This window comes from Apodemus sylvaticus, chromosome 10 (assembly GCF_947179515.1).
Source record: "Apodemus sylvaticus chromosome 10, mApoSyl1.1, whole genome shotgun sequence".
In the NCBI taxonomy this organism is placed as follows: domain Eukaryota; kingdom Metazoa; phylum Chordata; class Mammalia; order Rodentia; family Muridae; genus Apodemus; species Apodemus sylvaticus.
The window spans coordinates 21,064,093-21,091,592 of NC_067481.1; the positions used below are offsets into that span (position 1 = coordinate 21,064,093).

At 51.4% G+C, this 27,500-nt stretch overlaps 1 protein-coding gene across 1 annotated transcript; it reads left to right on the forward strand.

The window, feature by feature from the left end:
- Positions 1–8,859: 8,859 nt before the first annotated feature.
- Positions 8,860–27,473, forward strand: Meox1 (mesenchyme homeobox 1). The gene is made up of 3 exons (XM_052197022.1): positions 8,860–9,718; positions 24,544–24,719; positions 26,276–27,473. The coding sequence occupies exons 1-3, from the start codon at positions 9,256–9,258 to the stop codon at positions 26,396–26,398; spliced, it is 762 nt and encodes a 253-aa protein (XP_052052982.1). The 5' UTR covers positions 8,860–9,255; the 3' UTR covers positions 26,399–27,473.
- Positions 27,474–27,500: the final 27 nt, after the last annotated feature.

A 27,500-nucleotide genomic window follows, 5' to 3' on the forward strand; every position in this document is an offset into this window, starting at 1 on the left:
TTCAATTAGAACAAGACAGACTCTGGGAGGCTGCAAGCTGGAAATAACCACATTTTTTATCACTCCGACACTCATGAAACCATAAACCCCACGTGGGGTCTCAGCTGCCCTGACTTCTCTCTGCCCTGAACTAAAGGGCTCCCTCCTGCCTCCCACTCCCCAGGCTGGGAGATCTGACCTGCACTCTGTAGCCAAAGATCCTGAATAGCTATCGTGTATGTGATGGTTTGTGGGTCAAGTTCCCCTGAATCTTTTTTTTTCCTGCTTCCATGTGGGACTCCAAGAAAAAAAACCAGGAAACTAGAAACTCAAATTTTTACAACCTGTCTCTTAGACAAAGCCTTAACCTCTCTGGGCCTCAGATTTCTCCACGATCGAATGAATCTCCAACCTGCTGTGATTCCTGCTACTCTGATGCTCCGAGGCCATTCAGTTACAGGCGCTTGGATGGTGAACACAGAAGCAGCTGTGAAAGAGAAGGGAGCTTGTTAGCATTAACTGCCCCCCCCCCGACTTTCTTTTCTTTAAAGATGTATTATGTGAGTACACTGTCACCGTCTTCAGACACACCAGAAGAGGGCATCGGATCCCATTACAGATGGTTGTGAGCCACCATGTGGTTGCTGGGAATTGAACTCAGGACCCTCAGAAGAGCAGCCAGTGCTCTTAACCGCTGAGCCATCTCTCCAGCTCATCTCTCAGCCCTACTGATTTCCTTATAACACTGCTCTGCAGTGGACAGAGACGGTGTGGAAAGGCCGGTGCCTTACTGCTCTCTGCTTCTCTCCCCTCTTTGCAGCCAACCTGGGAGGAAGGGTGTAAGCTGCCTCCCAGTGCACTAGGATAACAGAAGGCAGACGGGCTCATTACAACACCCTAGAGCATCCAGCCAGCCCTCCAGACCCAGCAGAGCGTCATGAAGCCGTGCACAGTATCGCCGCGCTATCAAACACCTTCTACCCCTTCAAGAACTGATAACCTATGGATTTTCGACTAACTTTAAATTACAAAGAATATGCTGTCTATCGAGTATTCCATCCATTTACAGGTCCCATTGGGCATTTTGATTTGGTTCAGGCTGTGTCCTCCCAAGGAGCCCGGCCTTTTTTTTTTCCAAATGGGATAACTCAGTGTGGGTGCAGAATGGCCTAGATCTGTAACTTGAGGTCCCAGCCTCAGCCCTTTCGAAGGCTAGAACTTTATAACCAAATGGCTTGAACCTTGAACCTTCGTGTCCTTACCAGTAAAAAAAGAGGATCCCAGCCAGCTGTGCTTCTCAGGGTCAATTCCAGAAATAACGTGGGTTATTTGGGGTTTGTGAAGGTCATTTATGCAAGTGAGAGTCACGTGGGAGCCTGGAGAAGTGAGACCCACCAAGAGAGAGAACATGGGACAGAATTTGTTTCTTCCACCTAGTTTTCCCCATGCTCAGTGGGTGGCTCCAGGAAGCAGGGAGACAGACTATACTAGGGGTTATAATTTCATGGCTTACACACACACACACACACACACACACACAAGCTTTTTGTTTTTGTTTGTTTGAGATGGGCTCTGTTTTGTAGCCCAGGCTACAGTCACAGTCCTCCTGCATCAGCTTCCTAAGTACTAAGGTTATAGCCATGCACCACCATGCCCAGCCAGCCCCATAAGCCTCTTCGTTTGCTTACGGTTTTGTTTTGTTTGTCTCAGAGTCTTACTATGTAGCCCTGCCTGGTCTGGGACTTGATATGTAGACCAGGCTGGTCTTAAACTCACAGAGCTCTGCCCGCTACTGCCTCCCGAATGCTGGGATTAAAGGTGTACCCCACTCGCTATTCCCAGCCCCTCAGAGGCCTCTTACCCAATAAGTGGTGTCTTGAAATCACTCTCAACATTTACGTTTGAGGGGCTGACAAGGTGGCTTTGCAGGCTCAGGTGCTGGTACCGAGCGGCACAGCCTGCATCTGGTTCTTGGAGACCACATGGAGAAAGGAGAGAACACTCGTGAAAGTTATCCTCTGGTGGTCGCATGTGCTCCAGGGCATGCATGCACATGAACAAATGCTTGTGTGCACCTGTGCATGCACATGATAAAGAAACAAACAAACAAGTAAGGAAATGTAAAGACATTGAGAGGATGCTGGATTAAATCCTGGTAATCTGTTTATATTAAAAGTCCGGAACTCTGGCTTCCTTTGAAAGACCTGGTAAAACTCAGTGTGTGTTCTTGCAAGGCAATGCTGGCAATGGTAAATGGTTGAGGGCTTTAGTCTCCCATATCTCCTGCTTCAACATCTTCACAGAATGACCATTACAACTTTAACCAAAACCCAGGGATGCCGGCCTTGCTCAGAGGACCTGCCCAGGTCCTCCTTTTCCACCTGGACAGAGACGAGGCGGGGCAGACTTGTGGGCAGCACTCTGGAAGAGGTGCCCTCGTGACCCTCCCAGCCAGAGCCCATAATTCACAGCTGCGGTTCTCCGCATGCTGATTTCTGCCCTAAAATATACTGCTGGGTAAACAGTGAGGGAAAGCGGAGCCGTTCCCACACCACATAAATCGTGGGCTTGCTGTCCTATCTGCTTAGCTGTTTCCCCGACATAATGGCCCTGCAGCCTGGAAAGAAACAGTTGGGATGGGGGCCTGAAGGGAGCGGCTGGTGCCCCAGGCTCCCACCGAGGCTTGGAAGCCCAGCTCCTTCGCCTTCAGTGTTTCCGGACCAGTGTGCTCGGAGGGGCCTTCCTCCCTCCATTTGGGACGGCGTTCCTCTCACCTCCCCCTGAATGACCTCACTGAAAGTCCCCTAGAGCCTTCTGCCCAGGAGCCAAAGCTACAGCCTTTCCCCTGTGAAGCAGGAGTCTGGTCTTAGCGCGGATGGGAAGATTAAGTAGAAAAAGAAAGGTTTGGCCAGGCAGTGGAGGCGCACGCCTTTAATCCCAGCACTTGGGAGGCAGAGACAGGCAGAATTCTGAGTTCGAGGCCAGCCGTGTCTACAGAGTGAGTTCCAGGACAGCCAGGGCTACACAGAGAAACCCTGTCTCAAACAAACAAACAAGCAAAACAAAACAAAGCAAACCACTTTAAATAAAATCCCAGGCTCTGCCTCACAAACTCCCTAGTCCAGAAAGTGTTCTCAGGGTCAAAGCCACAAACGTCAATATGGCCCAAGCTAAGGTCCCTAAAACATTAGGAGAGCACTTCAGGTTGCTGGAGTGGGGAACTGTGGGGATAGTGCCTCTGTCTGCTCACCACAGGTGCCCTCTCATGTGGTACTTTAGCATTTCACATCTGGCATTGTCCTTAAGAATAAGAAGGCCCCCATAGGCTATCCGAATGCTTAGATACTTAGGCACTACTTGAGAAGGATTAGGGGTGTGGCTGTGTTGGAGGAAGTGTGTCACAGCAGGTGGGCTTTAAGGTTTCTCCTCTCCTCTCCCTCTCTCTCTCCCTCTCTCCTTCCCTCTCCCCTCTCTCCCCCCTCCCTCTCCCCTCCCTCCCCCTCTCCCCTCTCTCCCCCCCTCTCCCCCTCTCCCCTCTCTCCCCCGCTCTCTCCCCCTCTCCCTCTCCCCCTTCTCCCTCTCCCCCCCTCCCTTTCCCCCCTTCCCTCCCTCTCTCTCTCCCCTCTCCCCCCTCCCTCTCGCCCTCTCTCCCCTCTCTCCCTCCCTCTCTCCCTCTCCCCTCTCCCCCTCTCCCCTCTCTCTGTCTCCCTCCCCCTCTCCCTCTTCCCTCCCTCTCCCTCTCCCCTCTCTCCCTCTCCCCTCTCTCTGTCTCCCTCCCCCTCTCCCTCTCCCCCTTTCCCTCCCTCTCCCTCTCCCCTCTCCCCCTCTCCCCTCTCCCCCTTCCCTCCCTCTCCCTCTCTCCTCTCCCCCCCTCCCTCTCACCCCCTCTCCCTCTCCCTCTCTCCCCTCCCCCTTTCCCTCTTCCCCTCTCCCTTCTCCCCCCTCTCCCCCTCCCCTCCCCCCTCTTCCCCCTCCCCCCTCTCCCTCTCCCCCCTCCCCCTCTCCCTTCTCTCCCTCTCCCTCTCCCTTCTCTCCCTCTCCCTCTCCCTTCTCTCCCTCTCCCCTCTCCCCTCTCTCCCTCTCGCCTCCCCCTCCCTCTCCCCTCTTCCCTCCCTCTCTCCCTCTCCCCCCTCTCCCCTCTCCTTCTCCCTCCCCCTCTCCCTCTCCCCCTCCCTCTCTCCCTCTCCCCTCTCCCCCTCACTCTCTCCCTCTCCCCTCTCTCCCTCTCCCCTCTCTCTCTCTCCTCTCTCTCCGGATGTAGTTCTCAGCTACTTCTCCAGCACCGGGGTCCCACCATGATGATAATGGACTAAATCTCTGAAACTAAGGAAGTCTCCAGTTGAATGCTTTCTTCTACAAGAGTTGCCTTGGTCGAGGTGTCTCTTCACAGCAATAGAACAGTGACTTAGGCAAGGCGGGTCTCACATGTCATAAGTTTTTATATGCGACCTCACTCTGCAAGTCAATGAGGAAGAAAGAAATTTAACTCCATGCTACAGAAAGGGAAAACGAAGCTCGTGCGATCAAATGAGTTGCTCAGTGCCACTTACTAATGGGAGAGGTGGGATTTGAACCTATACACTCCTGATTCCCCCAACCATGCTTGTGTTATATGTGCTGTGTGACCACAGAAGAAGGAAGGAGTCTGGGAGCTGGGGAGGTGACCCCCCTGGGACAGCACATACAGTTGCAAGTACAAAGCACTGAGTTTGATTCCAGAACCCGTATACAAAGCTGGATGTGGTGGCGTGTCTTCACAGTCCAGCTGCTGGGGAGGTAGAGGCAGACGCACCCCTGGGGCTGGTTGTCCATCAGCTTAGCTGAGCTCGTGAGTCCCTGGTCAGTGAGAGACCTGGTTCAAAAAGCAAGCTGATGTCCTGAGGAATGACACCAGCGGGTGGCTTCCATATGCACACACCTTCATCCACACATTACCACACACACATGCAAACACAGAGAGGGGGCAATAATATCATTAGTAACAACAACAACAACAATAATAATTTGGGGCTAAGATGGGCATCTTTTGGTCAGATGGGGTTCCACATAGTTAAGGAAAAAGAAGGACCTGTGCTTTTCTTTTTTTTTTTTTTTTAGAGGTGGGAGGCCACAGCTCTATGGCAAAGCATCCACCATTTTTTTTTTTAAGATTTATTTATTTATTATATGTAAGCTGTCTTCAGATACACCAGAAGAGGGCATCAGATCTCATTGTGGGTGGTTGTGAGCCACCATGTGGTTGCTGGGATTTGAACTCAGGACCTCTGGAAGAGCAGTCAGTGCTCTTACCCGCTGAGCCATCTCTCCAGCCTCGACCTGTGCTTTTCTTATGCCTGGTTTTCTCTGTCAGCCTTCCCTTTCTTCAGGGATCAGCTCACACGCACATCCCTAGGAAGCTGAATCAATTTAATTTCACCACTGAGAAAACCAGAGAAAAACTATGATTTTTCCAGAGATCACAGGGCCCAAGGACAGCAAGAACAGATTCCCTGAATGGGGACCTCCCACCTCCAGCCCCTCCCTGAACCTTCAGCATCTTCACCAGACACAGGTGGCTGAGGTCACCAGCTCAGAAACAGGCCTGTCTGGTCAAGGAAGGCCTGTTTGTAGTGAGCAGTGGAGGAAATTCCCAGCATTCTGTAGGATGGTTGAGGTGTGGCCCAGCTGGAAGCCCTCCGGGGACCCTTGTGTCTTTCCTCTTCCTCCCTGGGCTACCTCCAGCCACACCAGAAGCCAGGGCCCCTCCCTTCCGGACCACTCGCCTTGGCTGCAGCCAAGAGCTTTCCTCTGCAAACAGCCACCTCCATCCATCTTTGTCTCCTGGCCCCATAGGGCCTTGACAGGGAACTGCTGACTTTGAGGAGGTTAAAGGTGCAGGGCCAGCCTTCAGCTGACAAATGGGATGCTCTGGGAGGGGGCTGTTGTTTTTGCCTGGCCTTAGAAGAGGGGCCTGTCAGGAAGATGTAGAGGTGGCGGCCTTGTGGTGCCCCCAGGGGGGCTGACAGACGCCAGCAGCTGCTGGGGCACCAGGGTGCCAGGCCCTATGTTCCCAGCACATAGCACCCCGCTGTGCCCCCCGCCTCATGCCCTTTCTGACCTCCCCACCCACCCCACCGTGACCCGGTGCCCACCTTTTCCCAGGGCAAAGGGCCAAGGAGGCCTCCCTGGGATGGGGACCCTGAGCCAGATGTGAGAAGGAGCCCAACAGGGATCTGGTTACAGCTCGCCTGGGTCAGGCCCCAAGGGCTTCCTAAGGGGCTGACAGCCCCATCTTCTCTTTAGCCCCGCCCCTCACCCCCGTGGGCGCCTTCCATCCTGCAGAGCCCCACTAGGCTGCTCCTATGGAAATCTCTGTGCGGGCTTTCCCGTACCTTCTCCATGTAGCACCATCAGGTTATTAAGAAGTAGTCACGGGAGCCTCGTTCGTCCTCAGCCCACTGTGCCTTTCATAAAAACAGTTTAATTCAAAGTTCCAGGTGACCCAGCCCGGCGGTACACAACTCCAGTCTCAGCACTTAGAATGCTGAGGCAGATGGACCAAATCCGCGGCCAGCCTGGGCTACCCAGTTAGGTTAGCTCGAGCTACATAACGAGCGTCTGTCTCTGGCGTTAGGGAAGGCTCAGTGGGTAATGTGCGTGCTACACGTGCACGAGGACCCAGCACGCGTGGGAAAGCTGGGCTGGGAGCCGGCAGCGCACATCTCACACCCCTGCCTTAGCAAGGAGGCAAAGATAGTCTTAAGGACTTGCTGACCATCAACTTAGCCAAATGAACGGAGAGCTCCAGGTTCAGTGAGAGACCTTTCCCCCAGCCCCACCCCACTCCCAAAAAGACGCGGAGGGCAGGGCATGGTGGTTCACATCTTTAATCTCAGCCCTAGGGACACAGAGGCAAGTGGATCTCTGTGAGTTCGAGGCCAGCCTGATCTGCAGAGGAAGGTCCAGGACGCTACACAGGGAGACCCCGTCTCAAAAGTAAATAAAATAAGGTGGAAAGCACTCAAAGAAGACATCTACATGCAGATGCAAAGATAGCTATGCATGTGTGTGTACATGTGTGCACAATTGCGCGTGCGCACGTGCGCACACACTCATGAATACATGTTTGCATACGTGCATGCAAAAATACACACTAATTACAAATAAATAAACTCAATAAAGTAAAATTCCCAGATAGGTACGCTGGTACAGTCAGCATAAGCTGCCTCCTGGTCTGAAAGCTTCCCTATAATGTAGCCTGGTATAAGTTTCTCAATTTCTCTATCCTTCAAGCTCTGAGAGATGTCCAGATGGTTAGAACAGCATTTGCTGCTAAGGACCTGCCAGTGGCTAGGGGTAGGGGCTAAATCACCTGAGGCCAGGAGAGGTGAGGTATCATGTCCCAGGTAAACTTGGGCTTTAAGTTCATCTGCTGCTCCTTTCCTGGACCCCTGGTGTCTGGGACCAGCCAGCAGAGTTCACAGTGCCTTGCCTCTGAGGCTCCAAGCTGGTGGTGGAAATCTCTAAGAAACAATGTTAACCCTCCAGAGGCTGAGAAGCTAGCTAGATACAGGTGCAGTGTAGACCAGAGTTTCTCAGTTTGTGAGTGTTGACTCCTTTGGAATATACCCACCCTTTCACAGGGGGTGTTGAAAACCATTTTTAAAAACACAGGTATTTGCATCAAGGTTCATAACTAGCAAAATGACAGTTATGAAGTAGAAATGAAAGTAATTTTATGGTTGGGGGGTCACCACAACATGAGGAACCTTATTAAAGGGTCACAGGACAGGGAGGGTTGAGAGTCACTGAACTATAGCTAAGCCAAGTGAAATGCCACCTGGGCTGGTCACACACCACATACACAGGCTAGAAAGACACATGGGAACTCTTTTGGGGACAAATTCTCATGGAATAGAGGATTCTGGGTTCCTGCCTCCAGGCCCAGGGTTCCTAAGATGCCCCCAGGGATTGAGAAAGGGTAGCAGGTCTGGGAGGCTGAGGGTGGAGACAGGTGGCGACAGGTGGGAAGGACCCCTGGAAACTTCAAGGACTTTAAGAGCCTTGGCTTCAGAGACAAATTGCCCGGAGGCTCTCTAGAAAGAGTGTGGCTAACTGGCGTGGAAGTTGGGGGTTAAAGGTGGAGTCGTGAGACTTAGATGCTCAGTGTTGTTACAGAGAAAGTAAGACCAGCCATTTAGATAAAGAGAATTTTTTTTTCTGGAGTATATCTTTCTTTATACCACAGAACACACCACTGGGCTGCCAAGATGAGACCTAGATGGACAGACAGACAGACAGACAGACACACACACACACACACACACACACAGAGAGAGAGAGAGAGAGAGAGAGAGAGAGAGAGAGAGAGAGAGAGAGATTACTTTTCACTCCCCCTCCCTTTTCTGTTCCCCCAGGGAGAGGTAGAAAGTCTTTAAATCAAGGCAATCACCAGGTTTGTCTTTTGAACAGACTTTCCCCCTCGCTCCCCAGAATTTGGCTTTTGGTGGATTCTGGATTCGACCGAAAGCTTTTCTAAATCCAAGACTTGGGGAATTTTGTTAACAAGGCAATAAAAATAACTTTATTGTGTTACCAGGACGTGCTCAAACGATCTCGGATGTGTGTGGTGTGTGTGTGTGTGTGTGTGTGTGAGCATTTGTGCTCTCTCTCTCTCTCTCTCTCTTTCTCTCTCTCTCTCCTTAAAAAAATAAAACAGACAATGTTTCTTTAAAAGTCTACGTCTGCAAATGCCATTAGATGTGGGTATAAGGTTTCTGATGATAATGCTGCCTGCTCGGGTTTTGGTTGGAGGGGACCTTGTGTCGGTGGGTTGACCCCTCCCTCTCCTCTCTCACATTTCACTCCAAAAATTTGTCACTCTCTCCCCACCGCAGGATTTAAAAGTCTGTCTCAGCACCGGGTCCAGCCCTCTGCAGACATTCATTCACTCAGGGTCCCCGGGAAGGGCTTGTCAGTATGGGAGGGTCCGAGGTAGAGCAGTCAAACCGTTCAGCACAGTAGGAAACGACTCCGTGCACGAGGGACCCCAATAGTCAGCGCGTGTCGGGGGACAGGAAGGCAGCCGTGAAGCCTAGACAGGTGTGGGCATGCACATGTGTGTTCCTGGCCACGTGTGTGGGGACTTTGAGGCAAAATTTTTGTTTTGGTTCCTGGGGTAAAGTTTCCGTTCAACATTTTTCTCTACTGTTTAATTTTTTTTTTTTTAATTACAAAACTCTGAATAGAAAAAAGTGCAACACCTTTGAACGGACTGGGGCAGGCAGTGGACAGCAGATGGATCCGGTGGCCAACAGCTGTGTGAGGAACCCCCAGCCTCCAGCCCCTGTCTGGGGCTGCCTTCGAAACCCCCACTCGGAAGGCAGCAGCACCTCAGGGCTGTCCCATTATCCCCCAACCCCGTTTTCCTTTCACCAAAAGTCAGACTTCCCAGCGACAGCAGCATACCCGGACCTCTCTGCTTCCTGCCTGGCAGCCACTCCACACAGCTTGCCCCGGGCTGAGCGAATCTTCAACGAGCAGCATCCTGCCTTCCCACAGACCCCTGACTGGCTCTTCCCCATCTCGGAAGCCGGGCAGAGGCTCAACCTGGGCCCAGCTGGGAGCACCAGAGAGATGGGGGCAGGCAGCCCGGGCCTGGTGGATGGCACAGGAGGATTGGGGGAGGACTGCATGGTACTCGGGACCATCGCCAATGAGACAGAGAAGAAATCACCCAGAAGGAAAAAAGAGAGATCAGGTAGGTGATGGAGAAACATACTCTTCCTTTACTGTGCAAGTTGTTAGCCCTCTCTGAATCTAGGGGCCCTTCCTGTAAACTTCAAAAAGCATTGTCTAACTTTCTCAAACATGGGGGAAGGCATCTACTGTAGGGGTTCTAGAATATTGGGGTGGCTTTTTTCCCCTCCAGTGTTCCTGGGTCCCTGCTAAGAATGTGTGTGAGAAATGACATCAGGGTCAGGAAGGATTTGGAGGGTACAATGGGATGGGTTCACACTGGTGAGGTCTCTTCCCGAAGCTAGGCTGCCTCTGACTCACACCACATTCCAGCAGGCTCCAAATGGTCCCAGGACCATAGCTAGAGCTTGTCATGTAGCTGGGACAGAGGCTTGAGGGTTAGGGCTGGGTCTGAGACTCTAGGTGTCCACCCTGAGCCAAGACCCTAGATCAAAAGCCCAGAGGCAGAGGTGCAGGACTATGGCCGGGATGGAGAGGTGAGGGGGAGAGGGATGGGAGGGGTGACGGGGAGAGGGAGAGTGGGGTCTGCGGCAAACTGCCCAAGGGTGGTGCTCAGACTTAGGGGACAGCTCAGCTTGACAAGTTCTAGTGGGGCCTCAGGGAAGCCGGTGCTGCAAGGAGAGTCCTTTTCAGGGACCACAGCAGCCTTGGGAGAGGCAGAGAGGCAGAGAGGCAGAGAGGCAGAGGCAAGAGCCAAGACCTGTGGCCATAGGAGGTATGGTAAAGATGGCTACTGAGGCTGGAGAAAAGATCACAAAGTCTGTCTCTCTTCCTGGGGCTTCTCCTTGTCTTCCCATAAGGCCCACTCACCACCTAGTCACCTTTTGTCTGGTCCCCTGTTGCCATTCCCACCTTGCTCAGAAAAGGCACTGTCCCAGCCTCATTCCCAATGTCCCGCCGTCCCCCGACCCCCCCACCCCCATTCCCCACCCCCCACCCCCCACCTCCCGTGCTCCTGAGGGGGAATGCCCACTGAACTTACAAAGGACCTTTCTGGGCCCAATCAGAAGAGGGCCTGGGGATAGAGGAGGACTTGCTAGGCCTCTCTTCCTAAGCCCCTTTGACCTAGTGTGTGTATCGGAGTATCCACCTTTTGCCTGGGCACTAGTTTCTAGAAAAGAGGTCTTGTCTCTGGAGGGCTCCGGCTGAGGTGAGAGGAGCTCTGCAGGCTGTGGTTTGAGTTGGAGGAGGAAGGACGGAAGTTCCGAATGGTGGGAGCTACAGACGGCAGGCGTTTTGAGTCCCACAAGTCTGCAAAGTGGGACTGCAGGCTTGTTGGCATCTCCGTTCTGCACATGTGAAAAAGAACAGGGCACCGTGGCCCAAGACGGTGATCTCCATACTCAGGAGACCGAGGCAGGAACATCTTGAAGTCAAGCTGAGTTTTTCTGTGTGTGTGTGTGTGTGTAAGTCTCTTGACTGGGAAAACAGGCAAACCAGATTTGGTCCTCTAAGAAGTGAAATGAACCCTGAGATTCCAAACTCCAAATCCTCCGGAAGATTCCTGCACTGTCCTCATATGGTATTTCATGGCTTGGTTTGACGTTCCCTCTGGATGTACTGACAGTGGGTGGTGATAACAAACAGTGCATCCGCAAGGCTAAAGAGAAGAGCCCTTTAGGCAGGTGGGATCAACCATTCAGACTAACTCAGCAGGAGAGCTGAGTGGGTCCTTCGGATGCGGAGAGCAGGTGTGGCCCCGCCCACTAGGCCACGCCTCTCTCCTTGGCGGTAGCTACCACTCCTGCTCCCCCAGCTCCGCTGGCATCTTGCAGCATCTAGCCTCTTTCCAGGACACTCACTGGAGGGCCAAGGGCTTGAGGACGGGATCCGGGAGATTGCTGGGCTCAGGCAAAATCTTTTATTATCCCAAGTCTCCGAAAAACCCAAATGGGAAATCTTCCCTTTTGGCGAGAAGCCAATAGCAGTGCTTTGGGGACATGAGCGTGCACGTGGCTCGTCAGAGAGTCAATCTCTGACCTGGAAAGACTCCCACGCATGGGGGGACCCCTGGGTCCTCTCACTTGGGGCCCCTCCAGTTTAGCAGTGGAAACAGACAACAGGAATGGGGTCGTGAACTCACTTTCCCTCCATCCCATGCGGCTGGTCAGTGGGGAGATCTTTATGGCCCAGGTGCAATCGTATCTGCCATTTGGAATTTAACTGTGGAGGAAGGAGGAGGCAGGAGGGTCAGCTTCCTACGAGCCTCACCAGGGAGGCTCACAACTGGCTGCAGAATCTGGAAATTTTAAACGACAAAGCCTACAGAAAATTCCTCACTACCCCAGGGTCTTTTGTCACCCCCAGATCCTCTAATACTTTTTGTTGCTGTTGTTCATTATAGATTACCATGAGGGTTCCTGGGAACCCAGCCCAGGGCCTGGTACACACCTGGCAAGGGTTCTACCACTGAGTCACCTCCCCATATCTTAATTTTTATTCTAGTCTTTTGATTTTTGTTTTGTTTTGTTTTGTTTTGCTTTGCTTTGTTTTATTTGAGGCAGGATCTCAAGTAGCCCAGGTTGACCTCAAGCTCACTAAGTAGCCAAGGCTAGCCTTGAACTTCCTGATGCTTTTGTCTCTACTTCTCAATGTACTTGAACGTTATCTTGATTGCTGGGATCTGAGTGCCTCATCCAAGTCCCTATGAGCCAGCCCAGGAAGGCTGACTAGCCTGGACCACTGTACTTCATTGCCGGGTAGATGGAGGGACAAGGTTACTGCAATTCTGGGGACGTTGTTACATTCTTGCAGCTTCTACTTCTCCAGCTGAAAAATGGGGCTGTAACAATGTCGTTTACCACATAGAGCATTCAGGAAGGTTAAGTACAGTAAATTGAAAATTTCACATTGCATCAGGTGCATAATAAAAGTTTGGTAGCAGCTGTGACTAGTATTAAGTCTGTATTTCCTGAACTAGCCTTTAGAACAGCAGTTCTCAACCTGTAGGTCATGACCCTTTCACAGGGGTCACCTAAGACCGTTGGAAAACTAAGATATTTTGCATTACAATTCATAACAGTACCAAATTACAGTTATGAAGCAGCAATGGAAATAGCTTGATGGTTAGTGCATCACTGCAGTGTGAGGAACCGTATTAAAGGATGGTAGCATTAGGAAAGTTAAGAACCCACTGCTTTAGAACATAGGATGAGGGGAATGGGGGAGAGGGTAGGGGTAGAACTCAGAGGGCAGAGATTGAAATCTCTGGGATTTGATCTCAGGACTTCAATAAATAAGATGATATAGTGAATGCCTGGAACTACAACACCTAGGAAGTGGAGGCAGGAGAATTAGAAATTCAATATTTTTTTTTGCTTGGTAGCATTCCAGGCCAACCTGGGGTACATAGGACCCTGTTTTTTAAAAAGAAAGAAGGAAAGGAAAGGAAAGAAAAGAAAAGAAAAAGAAAAAGAAAAAGAAAAAGAAAAAGAAAAAGAAAAAGGGTTAACATTCCTGTATTGGTGGGAACAGTACAATTGAATATTCCAGATATAGTGTCTCAGAAATTCCTGGGATATGTGAACTTCTTACAATCTCTTGGTCCTAAAATCCAGTAGTGATCAACTAGCGTTTCAATCGGAGCTGTGGAGCTGTGCAGGGAGGGAGAGGAAGAGTCTGGCCCGGGAGACTCCAGCCATGGACTCTGCACCCTTCTCCGTCACCAGTGCCCCCGACCCCAGCTTCCCACCTTGCTCTCTTTGGAAGCTGAAGCGGATTCTCTTGCAGTAAAGGATCATAAAAGCCGTGCGTCCCTCCCCCACCCTGAGAGGTCTCTGGAGACCCGCGGTGCAATCTTATTTTGCCTACCCCCACTCCCACCACCACCCCCGCCCTGGCCTGGGGTGCTGAAGACCCCTACTGGCAGGGACAGCTGCGAACCCACCTCTGCTCTCCCCTAAGCGGTCAGGCTACTACTGTAATCATCCTTAATTTATGGGAATGGGGGATTGTCAGTGACTTCCTGGTGGGGAGTTCAAGGGAAGCTTGCATGTGACCAGCTCGGCTACTGGGAAGCTGCCCCGCTGCCTTAGAGTAGCACTGGGTACCCTGCGTCCCGGCGCCCCCACCCTCGATCACCAAGCAGAGCCTTTGTCAGCCCCTGAATCTTTTAGCCTCCTTCAGAGCCTGGTCCTGCGTCTCTCCTGCCCTTAATTCTTCCCTCTAAGCTCTGATCTCCAGCGCCCTGCACAACTACCCAAACCTTCATTATTCCTACCACCTCCCTCCTACCTCTCTGTTCCCTCTTTCTCTCCTCTCTCCCCCTTCCTCTCTTTCACTCTTTCCCCCCCATCTCTTCCCTCTCCCCCACCCCCTTCCTACAGAGCCACACCTAGTACTGGCCTCCTCACACAGTTTGCCTTCTTTCCTTCCTGACGTTGCCATTTTGCCCTGGTTCCCTTAATCTACGTATTTTAATATCCAGGTCAAAAACCACTTTTCTGATCATATTTTCTCCCTGTTTAAAGCCTGTGGAGTTTTAAATGCACAGCATCGTATCAATGACAGCTACTGTCAGGAAACTTCAACTTTGCTGAGTGTGGTGGGCACACCTCAAACCCCAGCAGAGGAGAGGGCGGCAAAGCTAAAGCCAGCCTGAGCTACTTAGAGAGAGCTGTCTCAAAACAAACAGGGAATCTTCAGACTGTAGTATGGTTTTAGGAGCTGAGCTGATTTTCTGGCTGTAGCTTGCAACTTCATAGAGACTTGACTAAGCTGTCTGAACGTGGTTGATCTATTGAAAAATCTTTCTTCTTCTTGTGGTCCAAAACACAGAGCATAAAATCTGGCATCTTTACCGTTTTGAAATGACCTTTTACAGCAGCCAACCACAGATTGACTGTTGAGAGCAGATTTCCAGAACTGTTTCATCTTGCAAAAGCGGAGCTTCTCTTTGGAACAGGTCCTCAAACCCCTGGCAGCTGCCTGCTTCTCAGTAAGAGTTTGGATGTTCTAGGTATCTCACTCAGACACGGACTCCCTGAGCTGCTGTCTTGTTAGTGCTTGTTCCACTCCGAGGCCAGCACTGGTATCAGGTCCATATTTGCCGAACCAGTCAATCCCCAAGTCTCGCTGATATTGTAGCACACGGTGGGGATTTCTTTCTTTTAAGGCTGAACCGTATTCCATTGTATGTTTGCGCTACATTTCCCTTGTCTGTTCATGTGTTGATAGACATTTGGCTGCTGTTTCCGTCACCAGGTAGTTGTGAATAATTCCTCAGGAAATGGGTGGACACAAATCTCTTTGAGCTTGTTCTCACTTTTTTAATTTCAGATGTTTACCCACAACTGTAACTATTGGGTCATATTCTATATTTAGTTAGTTAAAAGGTGTGTGTGTGTGTGTGTGTGTGTGTGTGTGTGTGTGTAAAGCAGCCAGAAGAGGGTGTCCGTTCTCTCACATCTAAAGTTCCAGGCATTTGCACGGTACTTGGCTTGTTATTTGGAAGCTTGGATCCACACTTCAGTCCTTGTAACCTCATAGCAAGCACTCTTACCTGCTGAGCCATCTCTCCAGTCCCTAGGTTTAATTTTCTGAGGACCCTCCATACTGTTTTATAGCAAGAGTTCCATTCTGCAGTTCCCCGCATAGTGTATCATGAGGGTTCCAGAGTCTTCACAACTTAGCCAATCTGTTTTATTTTCTGTCTTCATTCATTCAGAGACCTCCCTCCCTGTGCATGGAGTTGGGGTGGGGCACAGGCGTGTCACAAGCCACGTGGAAGTTGGAGCACAACTTGCTGGAGTTAGTTCCCTCCTTGACCACGTGAGCCAGGGAATGGAAAGGCCTTTACCCACTGAGCTGCCTCCCTTCCCCATTTGATTTTGCTTTTTTGCCCATGTCCTGGACGTCATGCCAAAGAAGACATGGCCAGATCCAAAGGCCTAGAGAGTTGCCCTCTGCTTTCTTCCCTGTGGGACTATTATTTTTCTAGGAGCTGCCTTTGGGTCTTAACCTATATAGTTCATTTTTATTTAGTATGAGGAAAGGATTCAGCGTCCTAGGTAAGGACTTGGCACTGTGGGGGGTGTGTGTGTGTGTGTATACAGCCTCCCCAGCACTATTTGTTGCAGAGTTGTCCATTTCCTGCTGTGTAGCCTTGGCCCACTCAGCTCTCTTTATTTCAGTTGATTATCATAGCTGTACAATATGTTTTGAAATCAGGAGGCCCAAGTCTCCCAGTTTTGTCTCCTTCTGAGGATTAGCTTGGCTGTTTCGAGTCCTTTGATGTTCCATTTTCATAAAGATTTAAGATTATTTAAGATTCTTTAAGATTCGTTTAAGGTCTGAAATGTTAGGTTTTGTTAGGGGGCTATATTGAATTTGCCACAGTGTTCTGCATAGTGCCGACGTTCCTAACAACACTGTGCACACGGTATCTTATTCCATCTCAAACCCAGAAGCTCCAGCAAGAAAGAAGCCTTAGGACCCTGGGTGGCCAGTGTGGGGGAGGAAGCAGCTCTATATGTTACCAGGGTCCCTCTGAGTGCCCCTTACCTCTTAGTTACCCTTACTGCCACTGTGCCTCCTCAGAAAAGCAGACTGGGGTCCAGACAGGCCCTTTGGCCTCAACCTTGTCTCAACTCAGAGGTTTGAATGCAAATCCTGCCCCTGCTCTGACCCCTCACTGTCACACCCACAAAGCTCTAGAAGAAGCAGGTTTCTGCTGAGGCAGCAGATCCCGCTGAGTGTCTCTCTAAAGAGCCTGGAGACGTCGAAAAGGCCAGCCAAGGGGCTGCCTTGGGGCTGCCTAAGTCTTGGCAGGGTGGGGCTCAGGAGCTGCATACACACAGACTGTCATTCTGGCTTGAGTAAATCAGGGATGCCTGGGTGCAGAGAGGTGTGCCCGATTTAGAAGCAGGACTTATGTCCCTACAAGCCCCAGAGGTAGGTGGCCCCTTACCCCAGGTTTCCTCTTTGGCCACACACTTGCCTCCTTATCCATCCATCTCTGGCCTCTGGCCTGGACGTACCGTCCTTGACTGTTCGGTGGTATTTTCCTGCCTTCTTTGTTCTCAGTGTAGAGGAACTGTGTAGGCAGTGGCCCTTGGTCCTGAAGCCCACACTTCCTTTGGTGACAGTGAATGATGACATCTGAAATGTAAAAACACAAAGCCCAGAGGTGACTGTGCCTTCCCAGTTATCTCAAAGGCTGCTGTTCCCCGGACTGGGGGTGTAGTACAGCGGGAAAAGGCTCACCTGGGTCTGCTCTCTAGAAACACACATGTGGGTGGGGTGTGCACGCACACACACACACACGCTGATGCTCTACCTCCGTTGCTATCACCTCCTCCTCCTGAACCTCCTCCCTTTCAGCTCACTACACCCCCTTGGGCTCTTCCACAATCCCCACAGCCTCTCGTGACCTGGTCCTCCTCTGTGCAACACAACTGCCCACACTCAGTACTCCACCCCGGCAGAGACTCTTGGTGAAGACTGCCATTCCCATTCCAGAAGGACCTGCTACCCTGTCGACTGCTATAAATTCCCGGGTCCCACTACTGGGCTTCCTGTCTCTTCACACACCTGCATAGCCACAATGGGGTCTGGACATCGGGATGGTGTAGCACCTGGTGAAAGAGTCAAGCTAAGCCCAGGAAGGCAGGAAGGTCCCAGATGTAGACAACCAACTAGCTTCTCCCTGCCTCTGTCTGATTCCTCCCTGCCTCAGGGGACTTTCCACTCCTCCATGAAGGCATAGCAGCTGAGGTGTGTAACAGTATCTGCTTCAAGTCAGCTCAGGAAACCACAGATTCCTCCTTCAGAGGGTTTGCCAAGGTTTTACCCCAAATAGACTCTTCCTCTCTCCTCCGTGGGGAGTCCCATGAGCCAGACCTAGATCCTGGCCCACATATTGTCCCCGGGGGCAACTAGGTGCTACACGGTCCCAATGTCCAGACCTCGTCATGGTCTCTATGCTCACCGTTCCCTGGGGGCAGTGTGAAAGATGGCTCTGTCTTCATCTAACTCTGAGCCTTAATCTTTCTATCTGTTCAATGGGCTCGTGTGTGCCTTTCCTGCCTTGTAGAATAACTAACAGGAGAGAGGCTGGACTGTGACTCACTGGGAAAGCACTTGCCTAGCATATGTGAGCCCTGGGTTCTAACCAGTGTACCACCGATAAGAGGCTATCACGGGAAGCCAGCTGATCGCTGTATCAAGGACACCTAAGTCCTGGGCTCTGCTCTTCCACTAACTTGCCGTGTGTCCAGAGGCAGATTCCCTGCTGTCACTTGGCTCACCTGGAAAATCACCAAGTGACAGGAAGGAAATCATCCCTGAGTCCCTTTCCTTCCGGCTCCATCTCCAGGAGGGGTGAGCTTGATCCAGGGGTCCATAAGAAAGCCCAACAAAGTCTCTGTCTGGGACCGGACATCGCTTATCCACTGCAAAATGCTGTTTAAACACAGAATGTGTGTTCTGCCTGGTCAGTCAGAAATTATGGAAAATGGAGCAGTAGAGTTGGGGGAGCAGAGGCATCGCAGCACTCAGAAGAGGCGTGTTCCGCCCAGTCTGTCTGACCCTCTCAGTGGCCCTGATAAGGCTGTCTGCTAGCGTCAGGAAACCCCGCCAAGTCTGGCAGCTACTTCTGAGATGATTCTCCCTGGGCTGATGTAGAAGCTCGTGGTGGGAGCCACAGTCACACATACATCCTGTTTGCGTTTCTCTGGGCAATATGGAGGGTCCCCTTGTGCTCCTGCTTGGAGACCCACAGTCTGAGGGCTGTGCAGGGCAGAGGGTGGGCAGCTCCTCACTAACCACAGAGGAAGTCAGCAGTGTCTCCTCCGTCCACAGCTGGACACAGTGGAGGGTCACTCTAGCACAGCGCCTGAAAGCGCTTCCCAGCAACAGTGACAGCAGCTGATGGTGACTGTGACTGATAATCTATCAAAAAGAAGCAGAGACGGGAAAGAGGCGCTTCGAAGACCTGATTAAAAGACATCCTTAGCTCATGCCTGTAATCCCTGTTCTTGGGAAGCTGAGGCAGAAGGTTCAGTGTAAATGTAAGGACAGTTTGAAATACATAGTGAGCAGGTGGTGGTGGCGGCGGCGGCGCACGCCTTTAATCCCAGCACTTAGGAGGCAGGTGGATTTCTACAAAGTGAGATCCAGGATAGCCGGGGCTATACAGAGAAACCCTGTCTCGGAAAAAACAAAAAGAAAAAGAAATACACTGTGAATTCTGGGACAGCCTCTCTGTCCCCTGTTGGGGAAGGAAGGCAGGAGAAAAGAAGAAAGGGAGGGAGGGAAGGAAGGAGGGTGGGTGAGCAGGTGGGCGGGCCTGCTCTGCACACAGATCTGGGGATGTGGTACCTCTGACCACCTTCTCTCAGTCTGTGAGATCATCGTTCAGACATCACACCCAACAGGCTCTTCTTTCAGCCAGGCTCAACTGTGCCAAGCACCGTCTAACTAACGGGCTAACAGCCATCCATGTCCTTTTGCCCTCTGAGCAGCCTTATGCTCATGGTAGGCTTAGCTGTTCTTGCTTTGCAAATGAGGAAAGTGGCAGGACTTGGGGAGCTGCAGGAAGACTCACCTGAGGTCAGGAAAACTCCTCCCTAAGGCCAGGACCCTGCAGGTGCCAAAGGCCAGGCTGTCCGATGGGTTTTCAGATGCTTCTGCCAATACACCTCCCCTCCTTCCCCTTCTTCTCTCCCCTCCCCTCCCCCTTTTCTTCTTCCCCTCCCTTCTTCCCTTTCCTTCCCTTCTCCACCCTCCCCTCTCCCCTCCCCTTTCCCATCTCCCCTCCCTCCCTCTCTCTCTTCCCCATCCCCTCCCCTCCTTTCTCCCTCTTCTCTCCCTTGAGCCAGAGACAGAAGCTCTGCGTGCAGGAGAGAAAGTCCCTGCTGTATTTCTGGTCTTTGAGCTAAGGGCTGTGGGAAGATGAGAGGGAGCTTTGCGATAAACCGAGGCTCAGGGGAGCGAGGGGGCTGACCAAGGGAAAGGGCCCCCAGTTCCCCCAGGCCTGGAAAGGAAAAGCAACAGGATTAGAGGAAGCTGAAGAGGGTGCCGGGCTCATGGCTCGGGAGAGAACCCTGACATCAGTTCTTCATGAGAACGGGAATCCCATCCGATCCTATTATTCCACACTCAGGAGCCTGAAATGCAGAGAGGGAAGGGCAGGCTCTCAGCAAAGATAAACCGTGTTGGAGCTGAGGAGATGTATGAGAGGCTAAGAGTGCAGCTGCTCCTCCGGAGGACCCGGTTTTTCTTCCCAGCTCGTATCCTTCCAGGGAATCTCCTGCCCAATTCTGGCCCTCGTGGGCCCCGGGGCAGACAAATGGTGCATAAACATACATGCATGAAAAAAAAACCCACATTATATCATGTTTTTAAAAAATTTAAAGATAGGACTGGAGAGATGGCTCAGTGGTTAAGAGCACTGACTGCTCTTCCAGAGGTCATGAGTTCAATTCCCAGCAACCACATGGTGGCTCTCAACCATCTGTAATGGGATCTGATACCCACTTCTGGTGTGTCTGGAGACAGCTACAGTGTATTCATATAAATAAATAAATAAATCTTTAAAAGAAAATTTAAAGATAGCCAGGCACCTTTAATCCCAGCACTTGGGAGGCAGAGGCAGGCAGATTTCTGAGTTTGAGGCCAGCCTGATCTACAGAGTTTCAGGATAGCCAGGGCTACACACAGAAACCCTGTCTCGAGAAAAAAAAATTAAATATGAACTCTATTGTCAGGGTGCTTGAGTCCCTTGGGTAGCAGTACTGTAAACACGAACTGTCAGTCTGAGCCTGGAAATTGTACACCTCAGGCTGGAAGAGCTGGGAGTCCTCACAAGACTTGATAAAATGTTACAGGCTTTTTTGTACTGTTGCAAGACAAACTCCCACCTCCATTTCCTGGCTCCTTCTCATACTCCTGGCCATCTCATCATTGCGGACAAGACTTAATCTCCCTCTGGGAAGCTGATGGCAGACACAAAGGTCCTCATCCCGGGATGAATGCAGATGTCAGAATCCAAGTCAGGACAGTGGGAGGCAGAAGAGACCCGACTCCATGGCAGGGCCCCAGCAATCGGTCCACAACCCGCTGCAAAGGAGTCCCCTCTCTCTCCCCCAGCTCTTCTTTCTAGGAAGGATTACACTCAGGCCTCAGGGGCATTGGCAGTTGTTCTGTGGAATATGCCGTGCACACAGAGGTAGGCCTGGGAGGAGAGGAAGGAGGATGTGGATGGAAACCCCTAGGTGGTAACCTGCATTCATCCCACGATGAGAAACCCTGGCGGTGAAGGCAGGCAGTGTTCCAGGTACAGGCCCTCAGACAGGGCACCCAGCCCGAAGGTGGAGAGTCTGACGTCAAGGTTGAGAACCTTGGCTTTCGTCAGGTGGGTCTCGATTCAGATCTCTCTTCTCCTCCTTAAACACTGCTGGGTAAGGTCCTAGGCACCCCCAGGAACAGCTTAACAAATATTACCCATCTGCCAGGTACTGAAGAGTGGTCATAACCCAGGGAGAGCATTAACCAGAGGATCCAGGCGAATCCACACAACCAGGAAACAGGGATGATCAGAGTAGCCACTGGCGGTGGGGTTTCCATGAGGACTGAGCAAGTGGATACATCTGACGGCAGAGAGTGTGCCAGCTGTTAGCTAGGGCGTGGTGGCACGTGTGATCAAAGAATGGGCAGAGCTGAAGCAAGCAGATCATCATTCTAAGGCAGCTGTGGGCAGCATAAACTGACCCTGTCTTTAAGACAGAACAAAAGAGAAAAGGCCAGCGGTTATTAACGCTATCTTGGGTTTTTTCAACGGCATCTCATGGAATGAAAATATATCTTAATTTTTTTTTTGCCCTGTATTTTAGGGTTTAAAAGTACTCTCACACACTTGTCTAGGTCTTCCCGTAATCACGGAGACCATGGCTCTGGTGCTGTGCTTTGAGATTAGCCTAGGAAAGCCAGGCTGGGTGGTGGTGCATGAACTGAGGATCCAGAACACTTGGAAAGTGGAGGCAGGGAGATGAAGCATTCAGGGCCATCTTCCACTACCTATCAAGCCTGAGGCCAGCCCAAAAGGCATGAAATTCTGTCTTTAAAAAAAAAATTAGTTTTGGAAGAAAGTGGTTTATTTTCTCCAGTTTCTTGGAAAAGAGGAGAGTTGGGATTGAATCTGCAGTGTAAGTCTCCTGACTGTCCACTCCCTGAAGCTGTGACAAGGAGGGGCTGGGAAGCCCCGTGGGTCCCCTGGGACAGGAGTTTGTGGATACCCTGAATCTCAGCGGTCACTGGGCTTCCTGGCCTCACCGGCTGGGATGTGCTCTAAAGAGGCCTTCACATCCGCTGCGTGACCGACCCTCCCAGGCCCGCTGCCAGCAGGGTTAGCGGCCCTGGCAGGCACCAAGGCCAGAGGACTCCTGGGGGACTCACCCAGAGACTGCATGTGCTTCCCATCCAGCCCACGCTCAGGCATCTGGGAGAGGTCTGGGCCCGCCTTCTCCAGCCAGGAGCCAGCGGCCACTGATCAAAGAGGCAGTGGCTGGTTCCAGCTTCTGGCCTGTGAGGGGGTGGGGCGTCCACCATTGGGGACCCCACTGGGAGTTGAGCCCTCACCCACCCCACTCCCTGTGCCTTTCAGCCACCTTCCTGAGCCCTTCTTCCCTTCCCTGGCAGCTGGATGACAGGATGACAGCTAAAGAAACTGAAGTACAAACAGATTGCACTACAAAGGGAAGCAGCCAGCGCCAGAGTTACAAACTGGATCTCAGGGTTAAAGTGGGGGGTCCCCAGCCATCTCCACAAGTTGACTTCACAGCTAAGGGTGTGGGCGGTCTCCCTTGCCCGTCCCATCGCTGCCTGCATTCTTCCACTCACCCTGTATGTAGGTGGCTTAGGCTCCAGGCCTCTGAGGACCAATGGCCTCAGTCAGCACCCTGTAGGCCAATTCTTGTGAGGGAATGAAAGGAGACAGGGTGTGTGCAGCTCACAGAAAGCATAGACCCCCCCCACCCACCCAAGGCCTCCAAGATTAACAAGAGGCGTAAAAGAGAAAGTGCCACGGTATGCCCCCCTCCTCAGGCAGGAAGGGTTCCTGTGACAGTTGGCTATCCAACTTCGTTAATTATACAAGTGTGTTAGTCTCCTGCCTGTGACCTCTCCACCACCACTGCTGCAGAGGGAGAGGCACAGCCGTCTGCTCTTCATCCAAGATGCAGCCCCTCCTGTCAACACCAGACTTCACAGTTAGTGAACTCTTCAAAGAGCTCTCCTATGGAACTGTGTGAATTAAACCGCCAGGGTCTGAGTCCTGCCGTCACCATTTAGCAGTTACATGAACTCTGTGTTTGGAGTTCAGGTCTGTAAAATATGGTCACTGCTGAAACCACTTGGTTAAATTGCTGTGGCAAGAGGGGTGGGGGAGTAAATGCAGGTATAGACACTGTTTCCTGGCCCTGTCATGGGTTAGGGCTGAGCCCCTGTGTCTAACAGAAGCCCAGTCCTCAGGGTTCCAGAAGGTTCTCCAGATTTGGCCTCCTGGGGTTGACTTCTGTGTGTGTGACCAGTTCTCACCCCCTCATGGTGATGTTGCTGGGGCCCAGGGAACAGTCCAGCAATCTGATCTTAAAGCAGGGGTGTATAAACTTGACCAGAACAATCCAGAATGATCATCAGGAGGGCTTGTCAAAACAGGTGGCTGGGCGCCTGGGGCTGCGATGCTTCTGTTGATAAAGAGAGTGTTGCCTACGCGTGAGGACCTGAGCTCAAAACCAGAGCCCATGTTTAAAAAAAAAATCCTGGATACGGTGGTAAAGGCCTGTATCCCTAAGAATGAGCAAGCAGAGACAGGAGAACCCTTGGGCGTACTGGTCAACCAGTCTAGCCAAACCGGCCAGCTCCAGGTTCAGACCAATGAAGCACTTGGTCTCAAAAACTAAGGTAGAGGAGCCATTGAAATGGCTCAGTGGGTAAAGACTCTTACTGAAGAACCTGTCACACTGAGTTCAGTCTCTGGACTCTCAGTGAATGAAGAGAACCAACTCCCTGATGCTGTCCTCTGAGCCCTGTCCCTCCCTAAATAAATAAATAAAAATTTAAAAGCCTAGGTTAGAGGGTGACACAGGACAGCCAACGCTGACATCTGGCCACCACTCACGTACACGTGTACACACATACATATACACCTTTGTGCACACACACATTAACATGCACACACATATGTGCACACACACATGCACACACACACACAGGTTGCTGAGTTTCCCTTCCTACTCCAGTGACCTTACGCCTCCACAGTGATTTCTACTCTGCACAAGTTCGCAGCCGACGCTCAGGCTGGCGGCTCTCCCGCTTTCCGGGTCTCACTGCTAAATGCCTTCACCAGATCAGGCATGGGCCCCAGGTCCAGAATACCAAAATACCCAAAATACCCTGGCAGGGCTGGGGGGTGCCATCAGACACACCTCCCTTCCTAGGAACTTTGTTTGTCTTGGAGTGTGGGGCCCCCCAAGCTGCAGGCTACTGAGGCCTTCCTGGAGCAGGCTGGGGCTACAAACTTTAAACAGCCAAGCAGAGTGTCGCCTGCCCTGGGAAGGAAAAATCTGGTGAGGGGAGCGGAAGCAAGAAGAGTACACTTGAGACTGGGACTAAAAAACGTTTCTTGACCATCTTAGGGACAAGATGCTAGAAGGAATGAGGGACACCATGGCTTCTCAGTGTACTTACAAATGAGACAGACCAGGAAATGCTGCCCAACTGTTTATAAGCTAATGAATGGAAGAGAACGAGTCCCCCTCATGTCCCCTCATGTCCCCTCATGTCATGAGCTCACTCACGTCTCCCCCATTTGGGCCCTTCTTTTCACAGACAACCAGGAGAACAGAGGAGGAAAGCCAGAAGGCAGCAGCAAGGCCCGGAAGGAGAGGACGGCCTTCACCAAGGAGCAGCTGCGGGAGCTAGAGGCTGAGTTCGCCCATCATAACTACCTGACCCGGCTCCGGCGATACGAGATTGCAGTCAACCTGGACCTTTCGGAGCGGCAGGTGGGGCGTGGGTGCTTGTGTTCCGTCTGCTAACCCCCCTATCCCCCCACCCCCATCCCAGTCACCCCTGGCTGGACCCCCTCCCTTTCTTCTCCTCAGCCACAGCTGTACAATCAACCACCCCAGGGAGAATTATCAGAGTTCCACCGATGGAGACTCTGTAATTGTTCTGGGATGGAGCCTGTACAGCCCAGTTTCCCAATGGTTCCTCTGGTACTTCTCATGGAAACAAGAATTAGGACATCTGTGATCCGATTTCCCCCAAATTCGAATCAGCATTTGCCTCAGATTCTCCGAGGCCATTGTTTAAATGGAGATTCTGCGAGCCCGATGTTATGATGCTCACCTTAGGATCCCAGCACTTGGGAGGCAGAGTCAGGAGGATTATGAGTTCAAGGCTACCGTGGGCTACACAGTGAGCTGAGGCTAGCCTAAGAAACTGTCTTGAAAGCAATCAAAAGATGAGCTGGAGATGTAGCTCACTGGTAGAGTGTTTACCTAGCACGCAGGAATCCCTGGGTTTAATCCCCCACACTTCAAACAGGTGTGGAGATTACACATACCTGTAATCCCAGCACACTAGGAGCTTGAGGTCAAAGATCAAGACCATCCTTGGCTATGTAGTGAGTTCAAGGCCAGCCTGAACTACATGAGATCCTATTAAAAACAAACAAACAACAAACAAACAAGCAAAAAGCTAAAATAAAATCCAGATTCCAGGGAACAATTTTGAAGTAATAATGAGAGAGAATGGAAATATTCATTGGAAGAAAAAAAAGTTTTCAGGCAAACAAAACAAACAAACAAACAACAACAACAAAAACTGGGCAGTGGTGGTGCACTCCTTTAATCCCAGCACTTGGGAGGCAGAGGCAGGTGGATTTCTGAGTTCCAGGACAGCCAGGGCTATATAGAGAAACCCTGTCTCGAAACAAAACAAAACAAAAAACAAACAAACAAACAAAAAACGATGTGGTACTGGGTCCTGGGTCACTGAGGAAAAGGTCCCTGGCTCTTGGGTCTCTCCTTGAAGCACCACACCTGCTTTTGTGTGGCATAACAGTGGTAATAAAAAAAAAAATAGCAGTCTTCAGATGCTACTCTGTGAGAGTGAAGGGGCATTCGGAGTCAGAAGGCTTAGATTCAAATCTTGCCTCTGTCACATCCTGGTGCCTGTGATGTCTGGGTTTCCATCTTTGCAATAGGATCATAATCCCAATGTCATGTGAGAATAATGGTTAGCTTCAGAACCAGAGAAACTGATAGGTGCTGCTTTATCAGTGTGAGGAAGGATGAGCTGGTGTGATCTGCTCTCCTGTAGAGCCTGTTGTCAGGGAGGGGACAGGGCATGTGAAGGGGAGGGACAGCGCAGAGTGATTGTCAGAGACATTCCACCTCTGCCCACATCCGGAGAGTGGGCAGGCCTCAGTGAAGATCTGCGTGGTCCCTGGTTCCTCGGGGTATCAGCGAGTGAGGGTTCCAGGTCTTGAGCGACACAGCGAGGGGTGACCCTAGCCCTAGAGAGACCTAATCGATTCCTTTGCTTCCCCTTCCAGGTCAAAGTGTGGTTCCAGAACCGGAGAATGAAGTGGAAACGAGTGAAGGGGGGTCAACCTGTGTCCCCACAGGAGCAGGACAGGGAGGATGGGGACTCTGCAGCTTCTCCAAGTTCAGAGTGAGATGCTTCAACGACCAAAACCAAGGAAGACTGAACGGACACCCTTTCCAGCTCCCACCACCCAGTCCCATCCTCTCACATCTTCTGGGCCCACTCCGGGCGGCCTGAGCACACTCTTAGATGTGAAGTTGCCCTGTATGTGGGAGCCTTGAACTTCCCAGAAGGTTTAGCCAGGCATCATCCCATCTTAGCAGCCCCTACCCCAGGGCTTCAACATCCCACTTTCTCTTGAACGCCACAGGACCCAGTGGACTGGGAAACTCTAGAAACAGAGCCTGGGACCCTCTTTTCTGGATCTCTTGGCTGCTACACACACCTACTATCCCCCACGTACATCAAGGTCTCTTTTGGGTCTGGCCTGTGCAGAATCCATTCCTGGTGCCAGCTGGTGACTTGTGAAAGCAAAACCCTCTCCAGATGTTCACACAGTTGAGTTGAAGGCTAGAAAGTGGATCCTGTATCTAAGGATACAGAGGACAGCACAAGAGGGGATGAATGAGGACCTAGACATGTGGGCCTTGGGAATAGAAAGTTCTCGGACTGCAGTATCCTGTGCTCTCCAAGGACTCTGACTGCAGATGAGGACAGGAAAACAGTCCATCTTCCTCCACGCGATGCATTTGGACCTATCCTGTGTGATCCTCAAAAGCTTTGTGGGAAGAACTCCCAGGTTCACACACATGTGCAGCTCAGATCTCAGACCCAACTTCTGAGGGTGCTATACTGGTGGGCAAATAGCCTTGGGCAACAGTATCCTTGGAAGAGAGCCCTGTGTGCCTCAGTATGAGATGGTGGGTCTCCCAGGTCCTGCTGATATTGCAGAAGGAGATCAGCAAGTATTTGAATTTCTTGCATGGAGAGCTGATTGTGTTTAAAAATAACCCCCAGTTCCCCATCCCACCCCAACCCATCAGAACAGAAGCTGTGGAAAATGATTGTCAAACGAAATGGCAAGTTAGAGCATGTATCAGTTTTCCCCTACAGCATACTTCATATGTTTTCTTTCCTAAGATTACATCAAGCTAATTGTGCAAGGTCAATTCACTTTGTGAGAAAACTCTCAGAGAAATAAATCAACAGAAAAAAAAAGTGAAGTTTCTAGC